The 22,693-nt window shown below is 44.5% G+C and overlaps 1 protein-coding gene and 1 long non-coding RNA gene across 2 annotated transcripts; both read left to right on the forward strand.

The window, feature by feature from the left end:
• Positions 1-442: 442 nt before the first annotated feature.
• LOC130207136 (alpha-actinin-2-like) lies at positions 443-20,382 on the forward strand. The gene is given in 13 exon segments (XM_056435612.1): positions 443-572; positions 14,294-14,408; positions 14,540-14,659; positions 14,819-14,905; positions 15,041-15,128; positions 15,730-15,808; positions 18,062-18,083; positions 18,086-18,142; positions 18,345-18,430; positions 18,683-18,775; positions 19,350-19,580; positions 19,820-19,966; positions 20,280-20,382. Coding segments are annotated over 12 exon segments (1,047 nt in total). The 5' UTR covers positions 443-572; positions 14,294-14,383; the 3' UTR covers positions 20,292-20,382.
• A 58-nt stretch (positions 20,383-20,440) lies between these two features.
• LOC130207137 (uncharacterized) lies at positions 20,441-22,078 on the forward strand. Its single transcript, XR_008834238.1, has 2 exons — positions 20,441-21,151; positions 21,240-22,078. It is a non-coding gene; the product is annotated as an uncharacterized LOC130207137 (long non-coding RNA).
• The last annotated feature ends 615 nt before the right edge of the window (positions 22,079-22,693 follow it).

A 22,693-nucleotide genomic window follows, 5' to 3' on the forward strand; every position in this document is an offset into this window, starting at 1 on the left:
TTGTGTCCTTGGACTTCTGGGAATACGTTTTTCACATCGTTTATAGTTGCATGTGTGCCAAATGAAACAGCTTGAAGCTTTGGGTGATGACAATGTCCCATTGTCAAAACGGATATAGCACAGACGCTGGTAGGGAGACCGAGATGAAATGAAGAGGACCATGACCATTTTGATCTGCTACATGAAGTTGGTCGCCTTCATCTGCCAGTGTGCATGTCGGGCTCCTGCAGCACAGAGCTATTCTCTATGAATGAAACTGGACTTCTTTATTCGCCGGGTGTGCCACCTGCCGGTGCGTCACGATCGCTCCGGCCAATCCTGACGCAGTGATCCTCCGCGCGCCCTTGGAGATCCCGCGGTGCTCCTCGCGTCACGGTCCAATCTACGGCTCGGTGACGGTCGAAGGCGAGCCTCGTTAGCCGTGAACCGTTAGCGCTTCCGATGTGACTAGTTTGAACTACCGTAGCCCGCTGCTGCTGTGCCAAACGTGGACCCGTGACACGTTTCACTGGATTGCCATTCCCACATCTGCATCTGCTGCTTTTGACCCGCGCGCTATTGAGTGTTATGAGGTAGGTGAACATGAGACAGAAAGAACAAAAGTTGTGTTCAAATCGTGTCACAGTAAAGTATCTGGTTTTACTCCCAGAGCCGATTCCAGGCTGCTTTATTTTGTACCACGCTTTTCGCCGCACGACGCCGCACTTTGAAGTTGCAGAGACATGGTTTGGGGTTATCGATGAGGCTACTTGTACACAACGCGCATGCTATATTCATGATACTATTGGAAGCTCGCATGTGCTTTTCTTTAAATGCAAGTTTGGCAAACAAGTGCTGCCCTCCCCCCCCTCCCCTCCCTCGGTTCAGCATCCCTGCCCAACCCCTCTGCGCTCCTCGGATGTTTCTCCTCCAAAAAGGCGATGTAGCTTCTCAAGCAAATCTGTGAAGTTAATTAAAGAAATGGACGCAATATTTGTGTTCACATCCGAAATCCTCTAAAGTGAAAGTAAATGAAAAAGAAGAAAAGTATTGCCACCAACAAAGGTTATTGTTCGAATAGCATTCGTTATTATAGAGATCAGATATGAAGTATTTGTTACTGCATTGCTGTGGACAGAGCAGGAAATTAATTGTGTCCCTACATGGCAAGCGGAAGGCTTTCATGATTTGGGGTGACTGTTTATTTATGATGCCCATAGATGGCAATGTAAAGGAATGTTCCCCCATGGTGACCTGGGGGTACTTTGACATTGTGCTGGATAATGAGCAAAAGCAGAGGGAATGGCATCTGTACCGTGGTGAAGACATTTTTGTTTTACTCCACGGCTGCTATATTCTTTATAACAGAGGCTGAAGTTTGACAATACAGTAGCCGAATATGAATAACAAACTGTTCCGTCATGGCTGCAAACCCCGATAGTATTAACATTTTAATATGTTGCATATATCAACACTACCAGCGTGTTTTTACATTCATGTATCAACAAAGGCATTGTTAGGGAACAGTGCAGTCTAGATCTGTGTCATGGTGAATGCACGGTCTGTTACTAGTCTGTTAAAGGTGGAGCAGGAATGTGTTTAGATGATTATGACTTTCCATTGCCTGCTGGGGGGAGAGACACAGCGGAGGACATTCAGAAAAAGAGACACACACATCAAGCAGAGGGTGAGAGTGGTTGACCGATATTCTTTAGGCTTACCGCTCTTGATAGATGCTTTTGTTGTTCAAAGTGCTACTAATGTATTGATCACCATCATGACTTTCCCATATTGGCTGTGGGTGGAGGATATAACTTTGTGACATTGGTGTAGATGGTGGTAGTGGGAGGAAAATGTCTTTGCTTTTACCCTCTGCCCTACTTTTGATTTTTCATGTGACGCACACAGTGGCTTGTTGGCACAGAAGCTTTTGGTTTATCGGTCCTAAGCCTGTCAATATGTACCAATGCTGTACTCTGTATACTCTGTGAAGAAGTCTAAGGTTAACCTCATGTGGGGCAATATTATGCTCTAGTTTACGGGAACCTAAAATCAGTTTTTTCCCCTACATTTCATCATCAAAAACTCATTTTAGTTTTAAATGGGAGTGTGACATATGTCTTAGGTAAAGATTGACGCGGACACGGCTGTGTGATTGATTTAAAAATGGCAGATTGAATAGAAATACAACAACAAAAACACAAGAATATGCAAAAAACATGTTTTAAAAAGTGAAATATCGAGTCTCAGCTTCTGTATGATCCTGAAAAAAGCATCAAGCAGTAATATAACCCTCAGGTCGCAGCTTGTCTTGACTGGCACCACTAGGCTACTTATAGAGCAGGCAACAGGAGACAGTGATGGGGATTTTACAGGAGTCAGCTGGCCAAACAGACAAGCTAACTCCCCCATTGGGTTTCATTAGGGCTCGTCTTGATGTTAAAGCCTTTTTTAATCCACTTTCACAGCCATGCCGACCACAACAGAGCCAAGCAGTGCATCTATCTTTAGACAGAACACAGGCAGAAAGTTTTCCATCTCAGTTCAATGATTAAAATAAAAACACAAATTCCCCGCAGTTGGCCAAAACATTTCTCAGTTGATGTGTTTTTTATGTGCAAAATGTGTGCTCATAATAAAAGGTGGTTTCTCGTGATGGAGTAATTAAAAAGCCAGTGTAAAATGTATTTAGTCTATAAACATTGAACTGAATCAAATAAATGGGCCCCTTCGTCACCGATATCCAATCAAGCGATTTGAGTCAGTATCTGCCTCATATCTGATCGGTGTCAGAGCATCCCTCGTGATTTCAGCAAGAGAAAACAACGCTGTCAATTAGCATCTGCACGATTACATTGTTCACCAAGAGCTGTGTTTATGCAGCTTTGCACTCCGTCCTTGTTTCTCCAAGCAGAGGAGCCGCCTGAGGGTGTGATTACAGCAAAGCCTTCTGGGTGGAGTGCTCAGACTTTTTTTGTCTTTGCCTCCACTTTCTGGGCGGCTACTGTTGTTATCCCATGTTCGTAGCACCTGCTTAGCTTTAGAGGCACATTGCTGGGAAGACACTGTGGCCTGATGAGCAGCTGGACGTTTTTAAGCAGAAATCTATTTAATATGGACATTAATTAAAATTGAATACATAAGCAGGAGTTTAATCATCATTATATTGGTGCGTCATGCAAATAACTTGTTATTAACTTGAATTGACATGAATTTGGTGTTGTCTCATGGTTATATTACTTGCAATATTGGCGCCCCGCGGATGCAATTGAGGCTTTTATAGCTAACATAATGTGTGTTAAACTGACACTCATCACTCTCTGACCTTTACTAGTTGACACAAGCTTAGCTGGAACTGCCCCTTATTGGTGGCAATACGGTGCTCACTTCAGGGCTGTTAACAACTGCTGCTCCATGTTTATCTGAGGATATTGTGTATGTTCAGCACACAGCAATCCGCACACAAATCAAGATCATGCAAGTGAGATATAGTTCAACGGTCAGGTATCGGGCAGGAGAGGAAGGGGGATTTACGAAGGGCATCGCTGTCACCTGCATAAGTTCATGTCGGTCTGTTCGGTATATAAACTCTACGGTGGGTTGCACATTTGAATCTGTCAGCCGTAACTGTAAATGTTGCACTAAGAAACAGCCCGCATGCTGCCCTTCATACCAGTATTTCCATAACATTTTTAAATGTCTCACAAGCCGGTACACTCCACTGCACCATCTTTCTTCTGAGATTTTTTTCTTTTGCCTCTTTTAGCGCTTTCTTTCTTCTGTCCACAATTTAAGTCATTCTTTTTCGGTGTCTGTCATGTTTCACTACAACCCCCACCCCTTTTATTTTTTATTCTCTTTTCTTCTTCTCTTGAAAAAGTAAACCTCACTCGAGGGAATTCAGACTCCTATCATATGGATGACTTCTCTTTCATGCTCTCTGTCTGCGCTTAGCAAATGAATTAATAACAACTTGCCATTCCATTATTTTCGGTGGAGGTGCAGAGGGGTTGTTTCCAGGTAAAAGAGAGCTGTACTAACAAGAGACACAGAGAACAGAGACCGATACAGCGCTGGTGAAATATGTATACTGGGAGTTAAAAACTACCAACAGAGAGTGAATCTGCACCAGCTGCAGGAATGACGGGTGTAACACACGGAAAGGGAGAGCTCATGATGATGATGGATGTTTGACTTGGCCTGGACGAGCCTCTAACTCTCAATATTTAGCCGTATATTTCTTTGTTTCGATTAATTTAGCCATCATCTGTGACTTGTTTATTATTCTGAGTTAATGTAGTTTCACATTGTATTGATTACATTCAAGATTGCTTTGTAAATTGAACTCTAACATACATAACAGTCCACGTTTTCTATCTCACCGATCTTTCAAAAACTATCCACAGTAGCTCTGGACACAATGGTGCTTGTGCAAAGCTGACACATATTGAGGTAATGTGAGCTCTGTTTTGTTTTTGTTTTTTGTATTGTATCATTTACTAAATTAACTTCATGATCAATTGAAGAAGACTTGAAACTAGTGATTGAAACCATAAACTCATGTTTAAAATGTGGTCATAGGGTCATTTCCTCTTATACTTTTATACAATTAGGGTTTTCTTTTGCAACCAGAGGAGGCGCTGCCTGATTATGAGAAAAAATGCAAGTTTAAGGAATTTCAGAATTGGCTTCACTTTAAGACTCAGACTGCCACCTGTAGAAAGCCCTTTAGAACAATGCTTGTGCCTTATTTTACCTGAGCAGTCCTATTGAGAATGCGAGCAGATGCTGCTTTGGGGAACACATATTGATATTTTGTTTGTTATAGTTATGGAACAAGTTCATCCATTGACATAGCTGGTTTTCATTATGCCAATTCACATGACTCCTCTGTCTTAACAAAAGTTTGTTTGTTCTACCGGCTTTCTGAATGATGCTTGAAAGTTGCCTCTTGTAGCTGTATGCCAGTCTCAGTATTTTCCCCGGCCCAAGTTCCCACCAAATGTTAAAGTTAGATTGACATGTTCTAAGTAAAGTAAAATGAACAACTTTACTTGAAATTTCGATTTCCTAGCTTTTTTGCCCTGAAGTAAGTGTTAGAGTGACAATTTACCCCGTTCTTTAAGGTAGTTCAAACCAGCACCTGTCTTTGAGTCGATCTCCTTCCTCAGTTTGATTGACATTTCAGAAAGAGATGGGGAGCTGGACAACTTGTACCAGGCCTGGGTGAGTAGAGCGAGCCCTCTAACTAAACTCTGTAGGGGAAAGTTAATCCAAACCAACAAGACTTGCAACCTCCAGGCCAACAAATCAAATCCTCAGCTGACATTTACATAAGTCTACAGCAACAAAGGTGAATGAAAATGATTTTACTCCACTCCACTCGATGTTTTACTGCACAGTGGGGTTCTCCTGTTGGACAGGTTGAAGGCTGAGACCGAAATTAGACAATAGGGACGCAGCTGTACAATGTTCCTTTGGGGATTTGCGGTGTTCCATAATGGTAACAAGCTGACACCCGCCTGATTAGAAAGTAGAGTCAGTGAAACTTTCTTTGTCCATCAACCAAATGGAAAACGTTGCCTTTTAGGCTTTACCCTTTACAATTATCTCTTCACTCTTTTTATTTGCAGACCTATTAGCAGACTGTGCGAAGCAATATTTATTACAGTTTTGTTGCACTGATAACATACACATTAAAACAAATACATGAATAATGAATAATCAGTGAGTAATAGTTATACATACCTGCAAACTTGTCACCTTTCGGTGAAATTCACCGTTTTGAATTCAAAATAGGTCATCCACGTGAATCGTGGAGATCCGAAGAGTTTTTTTGGGGGGGGGGGGGTCACCTGGCCCGCTGCCGTTGAGATTGCAGTGAGACGCAGAGAAAAGTGTGAAGTGGTGCTCTTCGCAATAAAACATCTTTGATGGGACGTGTCGCGTCTCGGCCAATCAGCGTTCAGATGTCGACATCGTTTGGGGGTTCAGGTTAGCTTGAATGTTAGCCCGCTACATCTACTGCTGTCACGCTGCACGGTGTAGCGATGCTAACAAAGTACCCGTACGTTAAACACGATATGATTTAGCATATTTTTAGGATCGATACTTCATTAAGAGAGCGATCAGAGCGCACGCGCTGCTCCGTGTCGAGCTGTCTGCGCACACTGCGCTGCGCAGCGCTCACAGCGAGAGAAGTGGCGCAGCTTTAGAGACTTCGGCTTAAAAAATAAAAAGATGCCAGAAGTGAAACTGTTTATTGGCTTCGTACCCTCTGTGTTTCTTTGAAATGTAATCATATCCCAGGTTGGGCATATTTACTGCATATACAGGAACACAGTGGAGTTATGGGAGTTTATTATTTATCAATATTTATTCAGCTAAATATATAATAAAAAATAAACATTAAATAAATATTTATTAATTTAATCAAACTATTCTATCTCATTCATTTGTCTCATTTAAGGTTATAGGCTACTGTATGCTTTGGAATTGTCATTGTTTGTTCAAATACTAAATGTTCTCACATTTTTATCTTCACACGGAGATTTCACAAAACTTTTGGTCATGGAAATTTGTTTTAACGTCATGGAAAAGTCATGGAAATCTATTGGTCAAAATTTGTATGAACCCTGCTGCACACTTCTACAGTTTGGTTTTATCACATTTAGTGGTCAGGGATCATGAATAAAAAACATGAATCTCGCACAAGAAAATATATTAATTATAACAGCTTCAGCTGCTAACTCCCTGTCTGCACTTACTGGGAAAACCATCTTACTTTCGGCCACGAAGAAGAACAAGCACGTTTTCACCAGGAATGTTTAATTTAGCTCAACACAAAAATGTATGCTATTTTAACAATTTAACAGGTTCTATAATTAGATAATAATTCTGCACAGAGTGGCTTTAAATAATGTAAACTTCCAACGCGGCACTGGGATCTAGCCAATACTGAAATGCTGTGGTTGTGATTACGGAAGGCTTTGAGCTGGATGAATAAATTGCTGCTGCTCTCCTACGCTCAAATGCTCTTGTTCACTCATTCATTCATGTTGACGATGACCTTGGCTAAATTCATGAAGTTCTCTCTCGGGATGGGCCACCGCTTTGTTCCTTTCCCTTGACTATTCATGTTTATTTAACCACTGGTTTTTAATCCAGATTAGTCTCACTAAAGCTCTTTAAATTAATCTCATTCAATCTATTTTTCCCCAGAGACATGAAGGGGCAGTTTTAGTTTGTAGTCAAATCTGCCTCATTGTTCTTAAGTTCCTATCGTTACATCCGTCACATCCTGCTTAATCCTGAACTGTTGGGAACATCCAGGGGAGCGGCGTAACCCTGGGACCTCCTTGTCGCTTCTCTATTTATTATTTGCACGATAGATATCAGGATCTGAAGTGATGGAATGAATTTGAGAACTTTTGAGATCAAGGGAAACAGTCTGAGTCATTTCCCTGTTTTGGTTATGACCCCTTTTATTGTATCTCAGCTTTGGCAGTCAGGTTGAGTGCAGCTCTTTGCTCTCCATATATCATAATCAGGATGTGACAGTGGTTATTTACATTGTTAACAATCCAGTGTGTGGACTCATTCTTAATTCAATGGTGAGTTTCCAAACACTATCTTTTACTAATGTGAAGGAAGTTAATCATGTTACCGCCAAACTGTGTGTTTGATAACTTGGTGGAGTTGGGCTTGAGATGCCTTGGCTGTTATATGAAAGGCTTTGTCACTGAACAGTAACATTAACAAGGCAAGAATATTGATGAGGGTTCCAGACTCCAGACGATGGAAATTCCTCAACCTTTCGGTCTACGCAGCACCAGGTGTCCCTGTTGAATTAACGAAGAGCTGCCGAAGGGTGAAATGAGAATCTGTCAAAATGTTTTAAACATAGTCGATCAGTGGTCATAGTGTTCTGATAAGGTTGTTAAATTCACCGGAACAAATTGTCTTGGCAGATGTTTTAGATTCAGTTGTTTACTGGATAATTATTGAACCCTCCTGTTAGCTTCAAATTTACATGAGCTCGGCGCGCTGGTAATGACCGAGAGGGTCTTCCGTGAGAGCAGCCTCTTGTGTTTCACTGAGACGTGGCTGCACGCGGACTATCCGGATCACAGCGCGTCTTTGCCCGGCTTCAGGACTGTTCGGGCTGACAGAGACGCTACACAGAGCGGTAAGAAGAGGGGGGGCGGGATCGCTGTTTATGTGAATGAACGGTGGTGCCATCCGGACCATGTGTGCGTGAAGGAGCGCTTCTGTAGCCCGAACATTGAACTGTTGGCCGTGGGGATGCGCCCGTACTATTTGCCGAGAGAGTTCACGTCCGCCATTGTGGTTGTCGTGTACGTGCCGCCATCAGCTGACGCTGAGGAAGCTGTGGACACCATCCACTCCACTGTGTCTGCTCTGCTGAATCATCAGCCTGGAGCATTCATGGCTATCACTGGTGACTTTAACCACACCACATTGGAAAAAGCTCTGCCAACCTTCCATCAATACATAGACTGCCCAACAAGGAACAATAAAACTCTGGACTTGCTGTATGCTAATACTAAGGACGCATACAGCGCCACTGCCCTTCCCCTCGGCAGGTCTGATCATGACCTGGTCCTCTGACACCCAGGTATGTTCCTCTGGTGAAGAGGCTGCCGGTGACCACCAGGACTGTGAGGAGGTGGTCTCTGGAGGCTAACGACGCTCTACAGGACTGCTTGAGTCAACGGACTGGGATGTGCTGTGTGGACCGCACAGGAGGACATCAACAGTATGACCGACTGCATCACGGAATACATCAAGTTCTGTGAACACACCACCATCCCATCACGGACTGTGCGCTGCTTCCCCAACAACAAGCCCTGATCACCAGGGACCTGAAGGCGCTTCTTAACATGAAGAAAGCTGCTTTCAGGTCTGGAGACAGGGATGAGCTGAGGAAAGCCCAGCGCAACCTGAAGGTGAAGCTCAGGGAGGCAAGGACTCCTACAGGAGGAAGCTGGAGGCCAAACTCCAGCTGAACAACACAAGGAGGTGTGGTCTGGCATGAAGCAGATAACTGGCTTCAAGGTGGGAGGGAGACAGCCAGGGGCTCCTGGAGAGGGCCAACGAGCTGAACTGTTTTTCAATAGGTTCAGTTCACAGCCCTCCCCGTCTCCTCCACACATCACACCTCCCAAACACCTCCTCCCCTCTGTCCCCCTGCTGAGCTGCACATCCACCGAGCCCTCAATAACAATGGGCTCCTCCACCCTCCCCTCTCTGTGACGACTGACCAGGTGAGAAGACAGCTGGAGAAACTACTCCAGCGCAGAGCTGAAGGTCCTGATGGCATCAGCCCCAGGGTCCCAAAGACCTGCGCCACCCAGCTGTCTGGTGTCCTGCAGCGCCTCTTCAACCTCAGCCTGAGGCTGGGGAAGTCCCGTGCTGTGGAAGACGTCGTGCCTGGTCCCTGTCCCAAAGAAGTCAGCACCATCTGGCCTCAACGACTACCGACCGGTCGCCTCACCTCCCATGTGATGAAGGTGCTGGAGGCTGGTCTTGGCCCACCTCCGCCGCAGGTGAAATCATCGTTGGACCCTCTGCAATTTGCTTACCAGCCTCATGTGGGAGTGGACGACGCCATCATCTACCTGCTGCAACGAGCTCAGTCGCACCTGGATGGAACCGATGTCTCTGTGAGAGTCACTTTCTTTGACTTCTCCAGTGCATTTAACACCATCCAGCCACTGCTGCTGAGTGAGAAGCTGCGGTGGTCGGTGGACGCGTCCACCATCTCCTGGATCACTGACTACCTCACAGGCAGACCACAGTTTGTCAGAATGGGCCGTGTGCTGTCTGGAACGGTGGTCAGTGATGTTGAGCCCCACAGGAACTGTTCTGTCTCCTTCCTCTTCACCCTGTACACCAGTGACTTCCAGTACAACACGGAGTCATGCCATCTGCAGAAGTACTCTGATGATTCTGCAGTGGTCGGGTGTATTAGGGATGGACGGGAGGAGGAGTACAGGGCAGTGGTGAGTGACTTTGTAAAGTGGGCCGATGAGAACCACCTGCGGCTGAACGTGGCCAAGACCAGAGAGATGGTGGTGGACTTCAGGAGGAAGGCGACAGCTCCTACACCTCTGAGTGTCCTGGGAGTGGACGTGGACATGGTGGAGGAGTACAAGTACCTGGGCGTCTCCATCGACAGCCGACTGAACTGGAAGGCCAACATCAACGCTGTGTACAAGAAGGGATGAGTCGTCTCTTTTTCCTGAGAAAGCTTCGATCCTTCAACGTGTGCAGCAAGATGCTGGAGTTATTCTACCAGTCGGTTGTCGCCAGTGTGCTGCACTTTGCCATTGTCTGCTGGGGAGCAGCATCGGAGCCGGTGACACCAGCCGTCTTAACAAACTGGTTAGGAAGGCTGGCTCCATCATCGGCTGCCAGCTGGAGCACCTGGAACAGGTGGTGGAGAGGAGGTCGTTGAAGAAACTGGTGTCCATATTGGACAACCCGGACCACCCTCTCCACCACCTCCTACAGGGACAGAGGAGTACTTTCTCCAGACGTCTCCTCACGCCCGCTGCCACAAGGAGAGATACAGGAGAACATTCCTGCCGACGGCTATGAGGCTCTACAACAGTTCACCTCTTGCCAGATCACCCTAACCCTTCTTATATTTGTGTTTTGTTTTTTTATTCTTGTGTGTTGCTGCTACTGACTCGACAAATTTCCCCTTGGGGATTAATAAAGTATATATCTATCTATCTATCTATCTTACTAACATATTTTACCCTTGGGGTCAATTTGACCCCAGCAATTAAAACCTCCAGAAAATGATTAGAATTAATATTGAATTTACAAGTTGTGTACAGGACATTGAAAACATATCATCATGTGAATTTTATGTTTTCCCAGTTGTCCCCAATACATTAGGAAAATTCATGAAATATGAAGCAAAAAATTATGTCAATCATTTTTTTAGAGATGTCAAACATTGAATGGGGTCAAATTGACCCCAAAGGTAACAGGAGGGTGAAGTACAATCTGCAGTGCATCCACGGAGCTTTAACAGGAAATGCTGATAAAAGCAGTTTTTTACTTAAATGCTTCCTGTCGAACAGGCTCTTCAGGATACCTGTGTGCCTGACCCTTTTCTCCACAGGCTGACCATAATGCAGGTACTGTAGCTTCCTCATACATTGATTGCTACTTTGACTTGCTGTATAAGACAGTAGAAGCTTAATCCATGTGTTTCTTAGTGAAATGGTTCAGAGAGAATTAATCTCCTTTGGAGATGTAGACGCTTTTCTTCCTCTTTTTTCAGCTTAGTGATGTAAGTGTGTCATCATTACTTACGACCATTTGAACAGGAACAATAATACCTCAGCAAAAATAGTTTTATTGTAAGGATGTTGTTATGATAGTCCTTCTTGTTGTAACACTGTACTATAAATTGACAGGGCTCTCAAGTCTCACGCATTGAGCGTGAGACTCACGCATTTCGGTCTTATCTCACGCCACACATCGAATTCCTCACGCTGAAAAAACCTCTCGGCTATTTAATGCTTGAATGCAGGGGTGCTCAATACGCCGATCGATTGTTCCGCTGCAGAGCTCCGACGCCGGTCTGCGCGCATTGGGATGGAGCAAAAAAATAGTCACTTCATCCGGTAGGAAGAAACTTTCACTCCGACAAAAGAAAAGAGTTCGCCCAAATATGGCCACGGATGTTGATCTTGGTCACCGTGGTTGTTCGAGTAGCTTCCATTGCTGCTCCACATGAAATGAGTCGTATCTGTAGCCGCTCGCTCGCTAGCATCCTGGGCATCACTGGGAAGAGAAAACACGCGGCAAGGACCACTGATCCCCAACCTGGTGTTCGTGCTGCGTTCAGGTGCGCTGCGGTGTGTTCCACAACAGTCCCCGATGTTCGTCTCATGATTATTTTTTTCCGTAGTAACGAGTAACGATACTGTTTCAGGGGAAATGTATCGGAGTAAAAGTACAAGTTTTCATTGCAAAATGTAGTGAAGTAAAAGTAAAAGTAAACAGAAATATAAGTAGTAAAATAAAGTACAGATACCCAAAAAAACTACTTAAGTAAAGTAACGAAGTACTTCTACTTCGTTACTATACACCACTGGTTGTAGGGCTTTAAAAGTTGGCCCGGGCATTAAACTGTAGCCCTTTGCACAGCTGGAGGCCGCCAGCTCCATGCCCATAACCTTCTTTGGCCCCCACAAGGATGACACAACTGTGTATTGTTGGTAACACGAGGCAGCAATAGGTCCCTGGTCTGTGTACATGGCTATTTTCACATCGTTTATCTTCTCGCTGATTATAATTTGACGTTGACAAATTGCTCATTGGAAAGTGGTCTGGTTCTCGGAGCAGCTGTTTCAAACGATCAGAATAGATAAAGCACCAGTGATAGTTTCAGGCAGCAACACTGGTGCAATGTTTTTTTTGTTGCAAGGTGGGATGTGATGTCGTTGCTCTGTGCCTGACCACATACCCCTGTTTGACCCTTGAAGGCTGTTGTTTGCTTTTGTTTGTGGCTCTCTCCAAATAATTTCCCCAAGTAGCCTTAACTCTATCATCTGGCTCAAAGTCAGCAGCCTTCATTCAAGTCCTACAAGCTTTCCTTCATTATTAATGGAAACTTCATGAATCTATTAGTTGACTCAGACTGGTCCTCCCTGAGTGCCCATTGATGCGACCGAGCACCTTCGACATGTTAAACACTTGTTTCTCATGTATTTTTCATCCACCTGGACACAACCCGCCAGCCTCTGACCTAGTGAGGCCCCAAAGGCATCAGTCAGCCAACTGATGGAGTCGGCCCTATCTGGATGTGATTCATCATTATTTTTAGCCTTAACTGTCATTGTTCAGTAGTGCTGGAAGGGAGGCAGGTGGCTTGGAAAGTGGGCAGCAAGGGTCGATGGTTGTGGGCGAGTACAATTTGGAGAACCAGCAGGCCACGTTTTTCAAACAAATAGGGCAGCGGTTCAATGTCACACACACTCTGGGGACTCACTCAGTGTGGAATGTGATGGCCTTCACTCTAAAGCCTGTCATATTCTGTTCTTGCAAAGCACCCAGAGGGGAAGCCTGAGTCGCTGGCTGGGCACCCACATACACCCGGACTGGGAGAGTCGGGGTCGGAAAAAGTGCTAAAACATTTTCCTCAAGTGATGCATGTGCTTTTTGTTGAATTTATATATTAACCAATAAGTATACAGGTGTTAAAACACACTAGTTTAAAAGTAAAGTTAAGGTTTGAGAACATATGCCACGTTTTATACGTTTCTCTCTAATCTAACAGGATGACGATACAAAACAGCAAAATGTCAAGTATAGCGTCCACTTAGCTTACATGATAAACTATTAAACTATTAAGTATCCATGAAAATAAAAATGTCCTTTCTAGTTTTTTCATTGTGGCAGGAGTCAACATATCTGACACCTTGACAGACCCATTCATTCGCCCTCCGCATGGTAATGAGCGTGACCTGGAAGAGCTGCCGTCCTGTGATAAAGCCATCGCCCTGCAGCTGCAGCCAATCGCATTATGAGGGGGAGAATAGTGACGGAAAGTGACGCGAGGCGGAAACTCTCTCCGCGTCCTCGTGACATGTTCGCTCACATTGACGCGGCAAGACGTTTTGACGTTTTCCCCCCCTCCCCGTCTCTTATCATGAGCCACAGCAGAGAGGTCTAAATTTAACACCTTGTATCGGTCGGAATGTGCTCTGTGGTCGGCTCCCAGCTTTCATCCGTGCAGCGTTTGGCGCCCCTGAACTCTGCGGCTCGCTATTGACAGACTTTATAAAAATAGGAATAGAAAGACAATGAGCCTGTCTTAACTTGATTTACAGTATTTCAGTGCCCCATATGGAGTGTGTTTTTTTTCTCAAGGTTTGTTAGCTGTGGAACTAAAGGAAGAAAAAGTTGAAATCGAACACTAACGGGTCACTGAAGGTTAATCTGCTAATCTAGCAGTGGTCAAAGACGTCAGCATCGATATGGCATATAGTCTTGTAGAGGAGACTTGTTAAACTGTGAGCTGCCTCTGTTTGTTTAGGCCTACAGAGAGGAATGCCACGCTTGGAGTGTAATCCATATATAATGGAGATTTAAAGTCTTACTTCAGAGATGTTTTTTTCAAACTGTGCAATATGCATTCTTAAGTGGTATTCTTTTTTTTATCATCAGCGAAGCTTCAGAACTTTTCATTCGCAGAGTGCTGTTAATTTGTGTGGTGATATTTGATCTAATCCCCTTTTAATTGACCTGGGTCTCCCTTTCCTGTTAGACATTCACAGCCTGGTGTAACTCCCACCTGAGGAAAGCTGGTACTCAAATTGAAAACATTGAGGACGACCTCAGAAATGGACTTAAACTCATGCTGCTGCTGGAAGTTATCTCAGGTTAGATCACAAACGAGTATGCTTCTTTTATAACTTGATGTGTTTGTGATTTATTCTTTCTGATAACACACCAGTCGGATAATGTGCGCATATTATTCACTGTTATCTGACACATAATGTTGTGTTTGCAGGAGAACGGTTACCTAAGCCAGACAGAGGGAAGATGCGATTTCATAAGATCGCTAACGTCAACAAAGCGTTGGAATTCATCACGAGCAAAGGAGTGAAACTGGTCTCCATTGGAGCTGAAGGTAACCGACACCTTCCTGTATGTATGAACATGCTGCAGGGAATCGGGTGTCCAATGGGAACTCGCCAACATAGAATAATAATATTTAGAGAATAATAGAACAATAATATTATTTATCACCCGTGTGCAAACTGATTGCAACAGATCGTTTGCCTTTCAGAGATTGTGGACGGTAATGCAAAGATGACTCTCGGGATGATCTGGACTATCATCCTCCGCTTCGCCATCCAGGACATTTCTGTGGAAGGTGAGATAAGAAAATCCATATGATTAAAATCTAGGTTAAATTTCATTTTGTCCACTGAATGTCTAAACATTGAACAACTCTTACTATGTTATTACTGGTATGTAACCAACAACTGTGAATTCATTTCCTCCTCAGAAACATCTGCCAAGGAAGGTCTTCTCCTGTGGTGTCAGAGGAAGACTGCCCCCTACAGGAATGTCAATGTCCAAAACTTCCATGTCAGGTAGGTGTTCAACACATCAAATACTGTTGCAATATAATCAATACTGTGATAGTTTATGTGAACGATTGCTAATCTAGGTTGTCCTCTCTATACAGTTATGTTATATTCCAAGAAAAAATCCCAATAATTTTTCCAATTACCTTTTTTTCAATTGAACTGGGCATAGAGAACATTATTATAGCAGTAGATATCACAATGACGTGGAGTTTGTAAAGTGAATAAATGTATCTGATGCCATTAGTGAGTTCTTCCTGTACTTTAAAAAGTACAACATATCTCGACTTGAGGACGGCATCAGCAAAAATGCTTTCAGAGTAAATGCTCGCGCTGGATTCCATTATCTCTGAGTTAAGTTAGCGTGTTACCTCGAGGTGTCTGTGGCTCAGAGAGGGAGCCGAAGATCGGCGGTTCGATTGCCGGCTTCTCCAGTCTCTGGGAAAGATACTGAACCCCACATTGCTCCCAAAGGTTTAGATGGGGGCCTGCTGTATCTATGTGTGTGTGTGTGTGTGTGTGTGTGAAGCGCTTTGGGGAGATGGAAGATAAATGCCAGTCCATTTCCCGTTGAACTGACATGTTGGTTCCCTCTGCTCTCGTGAAGCTGGAAGGACGGCCTGGCCTTCTGCACCCTGATTCACAGACACAGACCCGACCTCCTCGACTACTCTAAGCTCAACAAGGTGTCGTGTAACCAGGATGCTGTGTTTCAGACCCCAACCACTAACATGATTGATTCCCACACAATTAACACTTCTGTCACTGAGTGAACTGATAAAAACAAATACTGACTCATGATAATGTCACTTTTTATAGGACGTGTTGACTTATGTTGTGAAACACTGAGGGAAAGTACTGGATATTTAGGACTGGAGGTGTATGCCTTCTTTCTCGCTTTTTGAGCTTGAAGTAGTTTGTCGGGACTGTTGTGGCACTTTTGGATACGCTCAAAAATATGAGGCGTGTCATAGGAGTTATAGTTTGTTTGATGTCGTAAGCTGTCTATGGGAAGTGCACTCGGCTGTCAATGGCAGAAGCTGTGTGCAGTAATGTCATCTTGGCTGTAGATAAACAGAGTGTCGTTTGGCTAATGGATATAATGATTTTTTAAAATCAAGTTCTATGTTTCTTCTTCACTGCGTGAGGTTTTTACCCTAAGTGCATTCATTTAGCGTCTCATCACGCTTCATTATGCTTCACGAAAGCAGTTCACAACATACTTAGCATAATTTGAGCCGCAGTGTTTAAGCCACTCTGCCCGTAATAAGGAATACATAATGAGTTTAATGGTAAGATGGGGATTGATATGCAAATTAGGGTTGCCTTGACTTTTCTCATCCAGTGTATTGGTGTGTGCATTCTACTTGAGCTAAAAGGTTGTTCAGGGAAAACAAGTCCACAGCTCATTTATAACTTCTGGGTTAAAAGGACTGTCACTGTTGGAGCAGACACAGGCGAGGGATGAGCTGTGCTGCCTATTTTCAGAGCTACAGAGCCCAGCTGACAGCCCTCCAGCGTTCGTCAAGTAACAATAATGCAACCTTTTCCTACTGGAAGAAAGATCTGTCTCAGACAGGAAGGCTGTCCCGTGGGAATATTCTAGCATTCTCTCTTCCACTGCCAACTCTGTTTTCGTTTTTGTGTGTGTGTGTGTAGGGGGGGGGCGACAATAGATATTTGATCCATTTTATTTTTTTCATTATTATTTTTCGACGGCAAATGAAAAAAACAGACCACGTATTCATGGGAAATTGGATTGCTGTGCTCAAATAGGAACATTTACTTTACCGAGGCCAAATCAGGCCCGGTACCGTATATGTGCAATAGGGGAACACCATGGCCGATCAAGAGGGGACAAAAGCTCTCTGTTTTCACCACACGGCTCACTGGCTCCGCTTGGAGTTCACCCTGAATAGTCACAGAAACATGAGCCTAGTCCCTGCAGAGCTCAGGCTTAACTTTACCTCTGCTATTGTCCATGATGTCACGTTGCGATCCCCAGTTATAGTTCTCCAGTCCTCATGAAAGGCAGGAAGATGTCTACGAGATGGGTATTATTATATTTGTCAGTCGCATCTTTAGGAAGGATGGTGTCCATTTTCATTATCAGGAAAAGGCACTCAGGGTAAATATGAGCGATGAGGCACATGAACAATCTGCTGCTTTTTCCGCCCTCTTTAAATCTCTCTTACATACATTTTCACACACTTTGGTCACACCTCGACTTTCATGCACAAACACACACACACACACACACAGAGGCATCGCGGTGGCCTTCCCATCATCAATGTACCTCCATCTATGTGTCCTGCAGCTGGCCCTGTCATGCAGTGTGCCGCCCCCCCCCCCCTACCTTCATGGAACAGAGACAGGGACAATAGCAGCAGCATGATAGCATGATCCCTTTCCCCCTCTGCACTCTCACTGACTGCCCCATTAGCAGGGAAAGGTTCTCCGTCAGCTGTTGGCTTAATGCACCACTGTCACTCTGAGCAAACACTTGGTTTCTCCTGTCAGAATCACTAGTGTGTACATGTCATGAGGAAATAGGATGTATATTGTAGGTATGAAATGTGTCATTGAGCTGTGAGGAGATTCATTTACTGGCTGATTGCTGGATTGGAAAATAAGCAAAAACTATGATTTGATGTACGGTAATCTGTATTTGTTGACAAAAAAAAGCAGATAAAAGCTCAACACGTGCGTTCACATTTTGAGAAGATCCTAACAAATTATTTTCCCATCGTTTCGTGGGACCGATCAAAACGCCGCTCAATTCCTAAGCATCCAGCTCATGTGAACACCATAACAATAAAACGGGTGCTCTTACGTAAATGTGCATGCGCGAGGAGTAGGAGAAGTGCTGTGTCCACTATAGCATGGAGGTCAGCGGGGGGAATTTGCCCAGTGATGTATTATTGTGTTTCTTTATTTAGGATGATCCTCTGGGGAATCTGACCTGGCTTTTGACATAGCCGAGAAACACCTGGACATTCCCAAAATGCTGGATGCAGAAGGTAATGTTTTTTTTGGAGTAAAGTCCTTCGTAAAAATGTTAGCTTTCCCATATACTATCCTTGGAAATATGTGTTTGCAATATGAACGTCGCTGGATGTGTCTGAGGATATTTGGTCTGTTGGAGGTCAGTTTTGGTTTGCTTTTTTTTTCGGTTTAAAAATCTTCTGCCATCTTGATTCTTCCTCCATCTCGATTCCATAGATATCATCAACACCCCCAAGCCTGATGAAAGAGCTATCATGACCTACATGTCCTGTTTTTACCATGCTTTTGCTGGAGCTGAGCAGGTATAGTGGTCTCACCCAAAACATTACTAATATCTATTTCTAGGCAGGTAGCTAACCTCTGTCCACATGCATTTTGAGAACAGGCGCACAGATCTATTGCTTTGTCTATTGTTTTGTTTCTGCCACGTCATTTAGATCAACACATCTATGATGAGCATAATGTTATTAGGGAAATGGAAAGGATCAACGGGAGGATGCCCCCCTGTTTCTTTGCCGATGTAATGACATCATTCTGGTGCCCTGTGCTCTCAGGCAGAGACGGCTGCCAACAGGATCTGTAAGGTGCTCGGCGTGAACCAGGAGAATGAGAAACTGATGGAGGAATACGAGAGGCTGGCCAGTGAGGTAAAGCATAATTAGTACACTTAAGAAAATCATCTTGAATGATGGTGACACATTGTGCAATTAAATCTTTTTCAAAAGGAAATGAAACTTTGGAAACTTTGTGAAAAATGATGTATGCCGTATATTACACTCAGGTTTGACTTAACCCTCCTATTACCTTCACATTTACTAACATATTTTACCCTCGGGGTCAATTTGACCCCAGCAATTAAAACCTCCAAGTTTAAGTGTGAGGTACTTTATGTTTGTTTGTTGACTACCTAAATAGCCCTTTAAATATATAAAAAAGTTGATATTTCTAATCTGTTTGACACAGTGAAAAACAGCCTGGGGTCAAATTGACCCCAAAGAACACCGACATTAAACATTGAATGGGGTCAAATTGACCCTAAAGGTAACAGGAGGGTTAAAAGTACAAATGCAGATTTTCTGTCCCCCTTTTATGGATCCCATTGATGGGACAAGCGGAAAATAAGCAATAATTCATCACAGTCTTCCTGAAATTCAGTTGTCTTAATATGACGCTCTCTTGAATCTCCACTTTTTTCCCCAATGCCGTCCATGCGGTTCCCAGCTGCTGGAGTGGATCCGCCGCACCACTCCCTGGCTAGAGAACCGGACTTCGGAGAAGACCATGGCGGAGATGCAGCGCAAGCTGGAGGACTTCAGGGACTACAGGCGCCAGCACAAGCCCCCGAAGGTGCAGGAGAAGTGCCAGCTGGAAATGAACTTCAACACCCTGCAGACCAAGTTGCGCATCAGCAATCGGCCCGCCTTCATGCCCTCTGAGGGCAAGATGGTGTCCGTAAGTGACCACTCCAAATTCCTCCACTTCCTCTAAATCAGCAGCCAGGACATGTTTTTGATAGTGTTCACCACTGTTGATGTCAAGTACTTCAGAGGTAACATCCTACACAGCATGAAGACGTTATGGACGGTTTTTTTCAGCTTCATATGATATTTATCCATGGTTCTTATCATTTTCACAATCAATATCTTCAGTGAGTTTAGACTGTGAGTTTGTGATTTTCATTGTGCGTCCAGGACATAGCCAGCGCATGGCAGGGGCTGGATCAGGGGGAGAAAGGTTTCGAGGAGTGGCTCCTGACTGAGATCCGTAGGTTGGAGAGGCTCGACCACCTGGCTGAAAAGTTTCGCCAAAAAGCCACCAACCACGAGAACTGGGCCAGGGTCAGTTGTAGTTGTCCCTTTGACTGTCTGCATGCTCGCTTCTCTATCTACATCTCACTGCTACTGTCTGCCTATAGTCACGTCTGTGTACTTGTTACAGTAGCTCCCTGGAATCTGTAGTTTATTTAGACTGGTTCTTGATGAGATTTCGCTGAAGGTGTTAGATTCAGCCTGTAGTGGACAGCAACAGGTCATTTTCTCCATCGGCCATGACCAAATAGAGCCTGTGCTTAGCCCTAATCTACTAATCATCTGGTTGTTCCCCTCTCTAAGCTCATCCCTCTCTCTCTCTTTGCATATGTGTGATATTCAGATAAAGAACTGATGCTCTCCCAGAAGGACTATGAAACAGCCTCCCTGACAGAAATCAGAGCACTGCTTCGAAAACACGAGGCCTTTGAGAGTGACTTGGCAGCCCACCAGGACAGAGTGGAGCAGATTGCAGCCATTGCACAGGAGCTAAAGTAAGCACTCCATACAGCAGACATTTAGTTGACGGCAAAATCAGCTACTGCCATCTTGTTTTCTTTTTCTTTCTTGCAAATATGAATTAAATAGCATTTATGGCTTTAGACCCTCTATGACAAGCATCAAAAGACATAAGCACCACACTGCACTCACACACAAATGCTGTCCGTCAGTGGTCCCAAAGCATCTATTCTCTGTTCATATTTGAGACTGGAGAAGAAGAAAAAGGGGAAAGGCAGTGCATGAACAATTTCAAACAACATGAACTCACGGTCATTTTAATGTGATTTGCATGTGAGGTGATTTTGAACCACTTTGAAAAAGAGTATTCATGAAAATGACCGAAACCCTCTTGTCCTTAGTTAAGAACAAGTCACTCTCTCAGTAGACGGGTCAAGGGTTTAGTTCACGGTCATGTTGACAGCAGTCGATGAGCATCACCTGTCCATCATTACCTCGTCAGTCTGGGATTGGTCACGGAGTACTTCCGGTTTCATATTTAATCGGTGCTCTCGGACCAGAAGATGTCATTTCATCTGACAAGCAAAATGGATACTTGGGTTCTTCCAAGGTATGTGACAGTTAAATTACTATTTGTCATAGTCTATTCTAGGCATGTTTATTTCACTGTTTTTGACCTTGCTGTTTTCCTTTACAGTCAGTTGCTCCTCATTGCACTGTGCACCTGCAATGTCCTTTGCTTTCCTGCGCAAAAAGGTACGTTATTTCATAGACTTAAAGGTTAAAACAAATAGTTTTCACACCTTGGCTCACAAAATCTTTGCCCCAAATGTTTCTCCCTCAGGCTGGCGCCAGCGTCGTCCTTATGAAGGCAGTTTGTCTCACATTGAGGGCCTTCCTAGCGTCCCTTATCGCTCGACCCAAGGTGCTCCTACACAGCCTTCCACTGTGAGTAACCCGGCTGTGATGGACAAAGCGTCTCCGAGCCCTGGAGCCTATCCAGCAAGCGCCAGTGTCCAGTGAGGCTTCATTGAATGCTCCTCCTGTTTGGGATCCTCTGGAAGAGTCTACGAACGCATCCAGAAACACTCAGCCCGCGCCGTACGTCGACCCTCCCCTTTTCCTTCGAGCAGGCGAGCCTGACCACGATGACGACACCGTGGAGCCCGGCAATGCAGACGGAGAAACTGAAGAGCTGAACTTATCTGCTTCTCCATATCCTGACTTCCAGGCTGGGGAGTTGAGTCGGCACGCGTTAACCCTTGAGCACGGAAATCAAGAGTGGGAAACGGAAGAACGAGGTTTCATGCCACCGCCTCCTTACGCCTCGGCGCCGCAGGGCGTTGAGGCGTCTGCTGCTTCCACGACGTTCCCCGCGCAGCCAGACCCACGAGAGCTAATGCCGGTTGGATGGAGCCAGTACCTGCTCTTGACTGGTCAGCTTCCTTCTGGCACCTACAATCGCTTTCTGTCCGACTACGAGACCGGCGGCGGCCAGTTGGACGAAGCCCATTATGAGCAATATTACTTCCTCACTCGGCTTTGGTAGACCAACGACTAAGCAGCCCTGTAGGTCATTAAAAACAACCTGACGTGGATCAGGTCAGAGAACGCTAGTTGTCTCTGTACTTCGCTCAGATGCATGTTTGCTTGTGTGGATTTTGAATAAAAGACTAAATAAGTGACTTGTGTTTTTCTTCTATGTGGCTTCAATGAACAGTTTAAAATCTGAGGGCGGAGTTTATTAACCAGTCTTTGGCTAATTGTTCAACTGTCACGTCAAAGGCTATGGAAACAGATCTAAACATACTGGATGCCTTTCCCAGGCTGCTAATTTGAAGTCAGGGGAAACTAATTATGTTGTTTCTTTAGGTAGTCAAACACAAAGCCTGGTTCTTTTTACTTTATCTCCTGAGAACACTACACAGCGCCTCGCTCCATGTTTGTTTTATTTTGTGTGGATGTCTGACTTGTTTAGTGTACTCTTATGTTTTCCAGAAAATTTTTGCTCGTCTCATAAATGCCTGGGGAACAATAACGATGTCTGTGCTTTATTTTCCCAGTGAGCTGGACTACCATGACGTGGCGGCCGTAAACCAGCGCTGCCAGAGCATCTGTGACCTGTGGGACCGACTGGGAACCTTGACTCAGAAGAGGGAAGCACTGGAGGTGAGGGCAGCTGTCGCATATCAATGACTTGATACGTGGCTATGATAACTGAAAGGTGTTGATATCCACTTCACAGGTCGTCGCAAGGTTACTTTTTTTCAAGACTTAAAACTTGATGTATTTCTCGGC

This window comes from Pseudoliparis swirei, chromosome 17, assembly GCF_029220125.1.
Source record: "Pseudoliparis swirei isolate HS2019 ecotype Mariana Trench chromosome 17, NWPU_hadal_v1, whole genome shotgun sequence".
Taxonomy (NCBI): domain Eukaryota; kingdom Metazoa; phylum Chordata; class Actinopteri; order Perciformes; family Liparidae; genus Pseudoliparis; species Pseudoliparis swirei.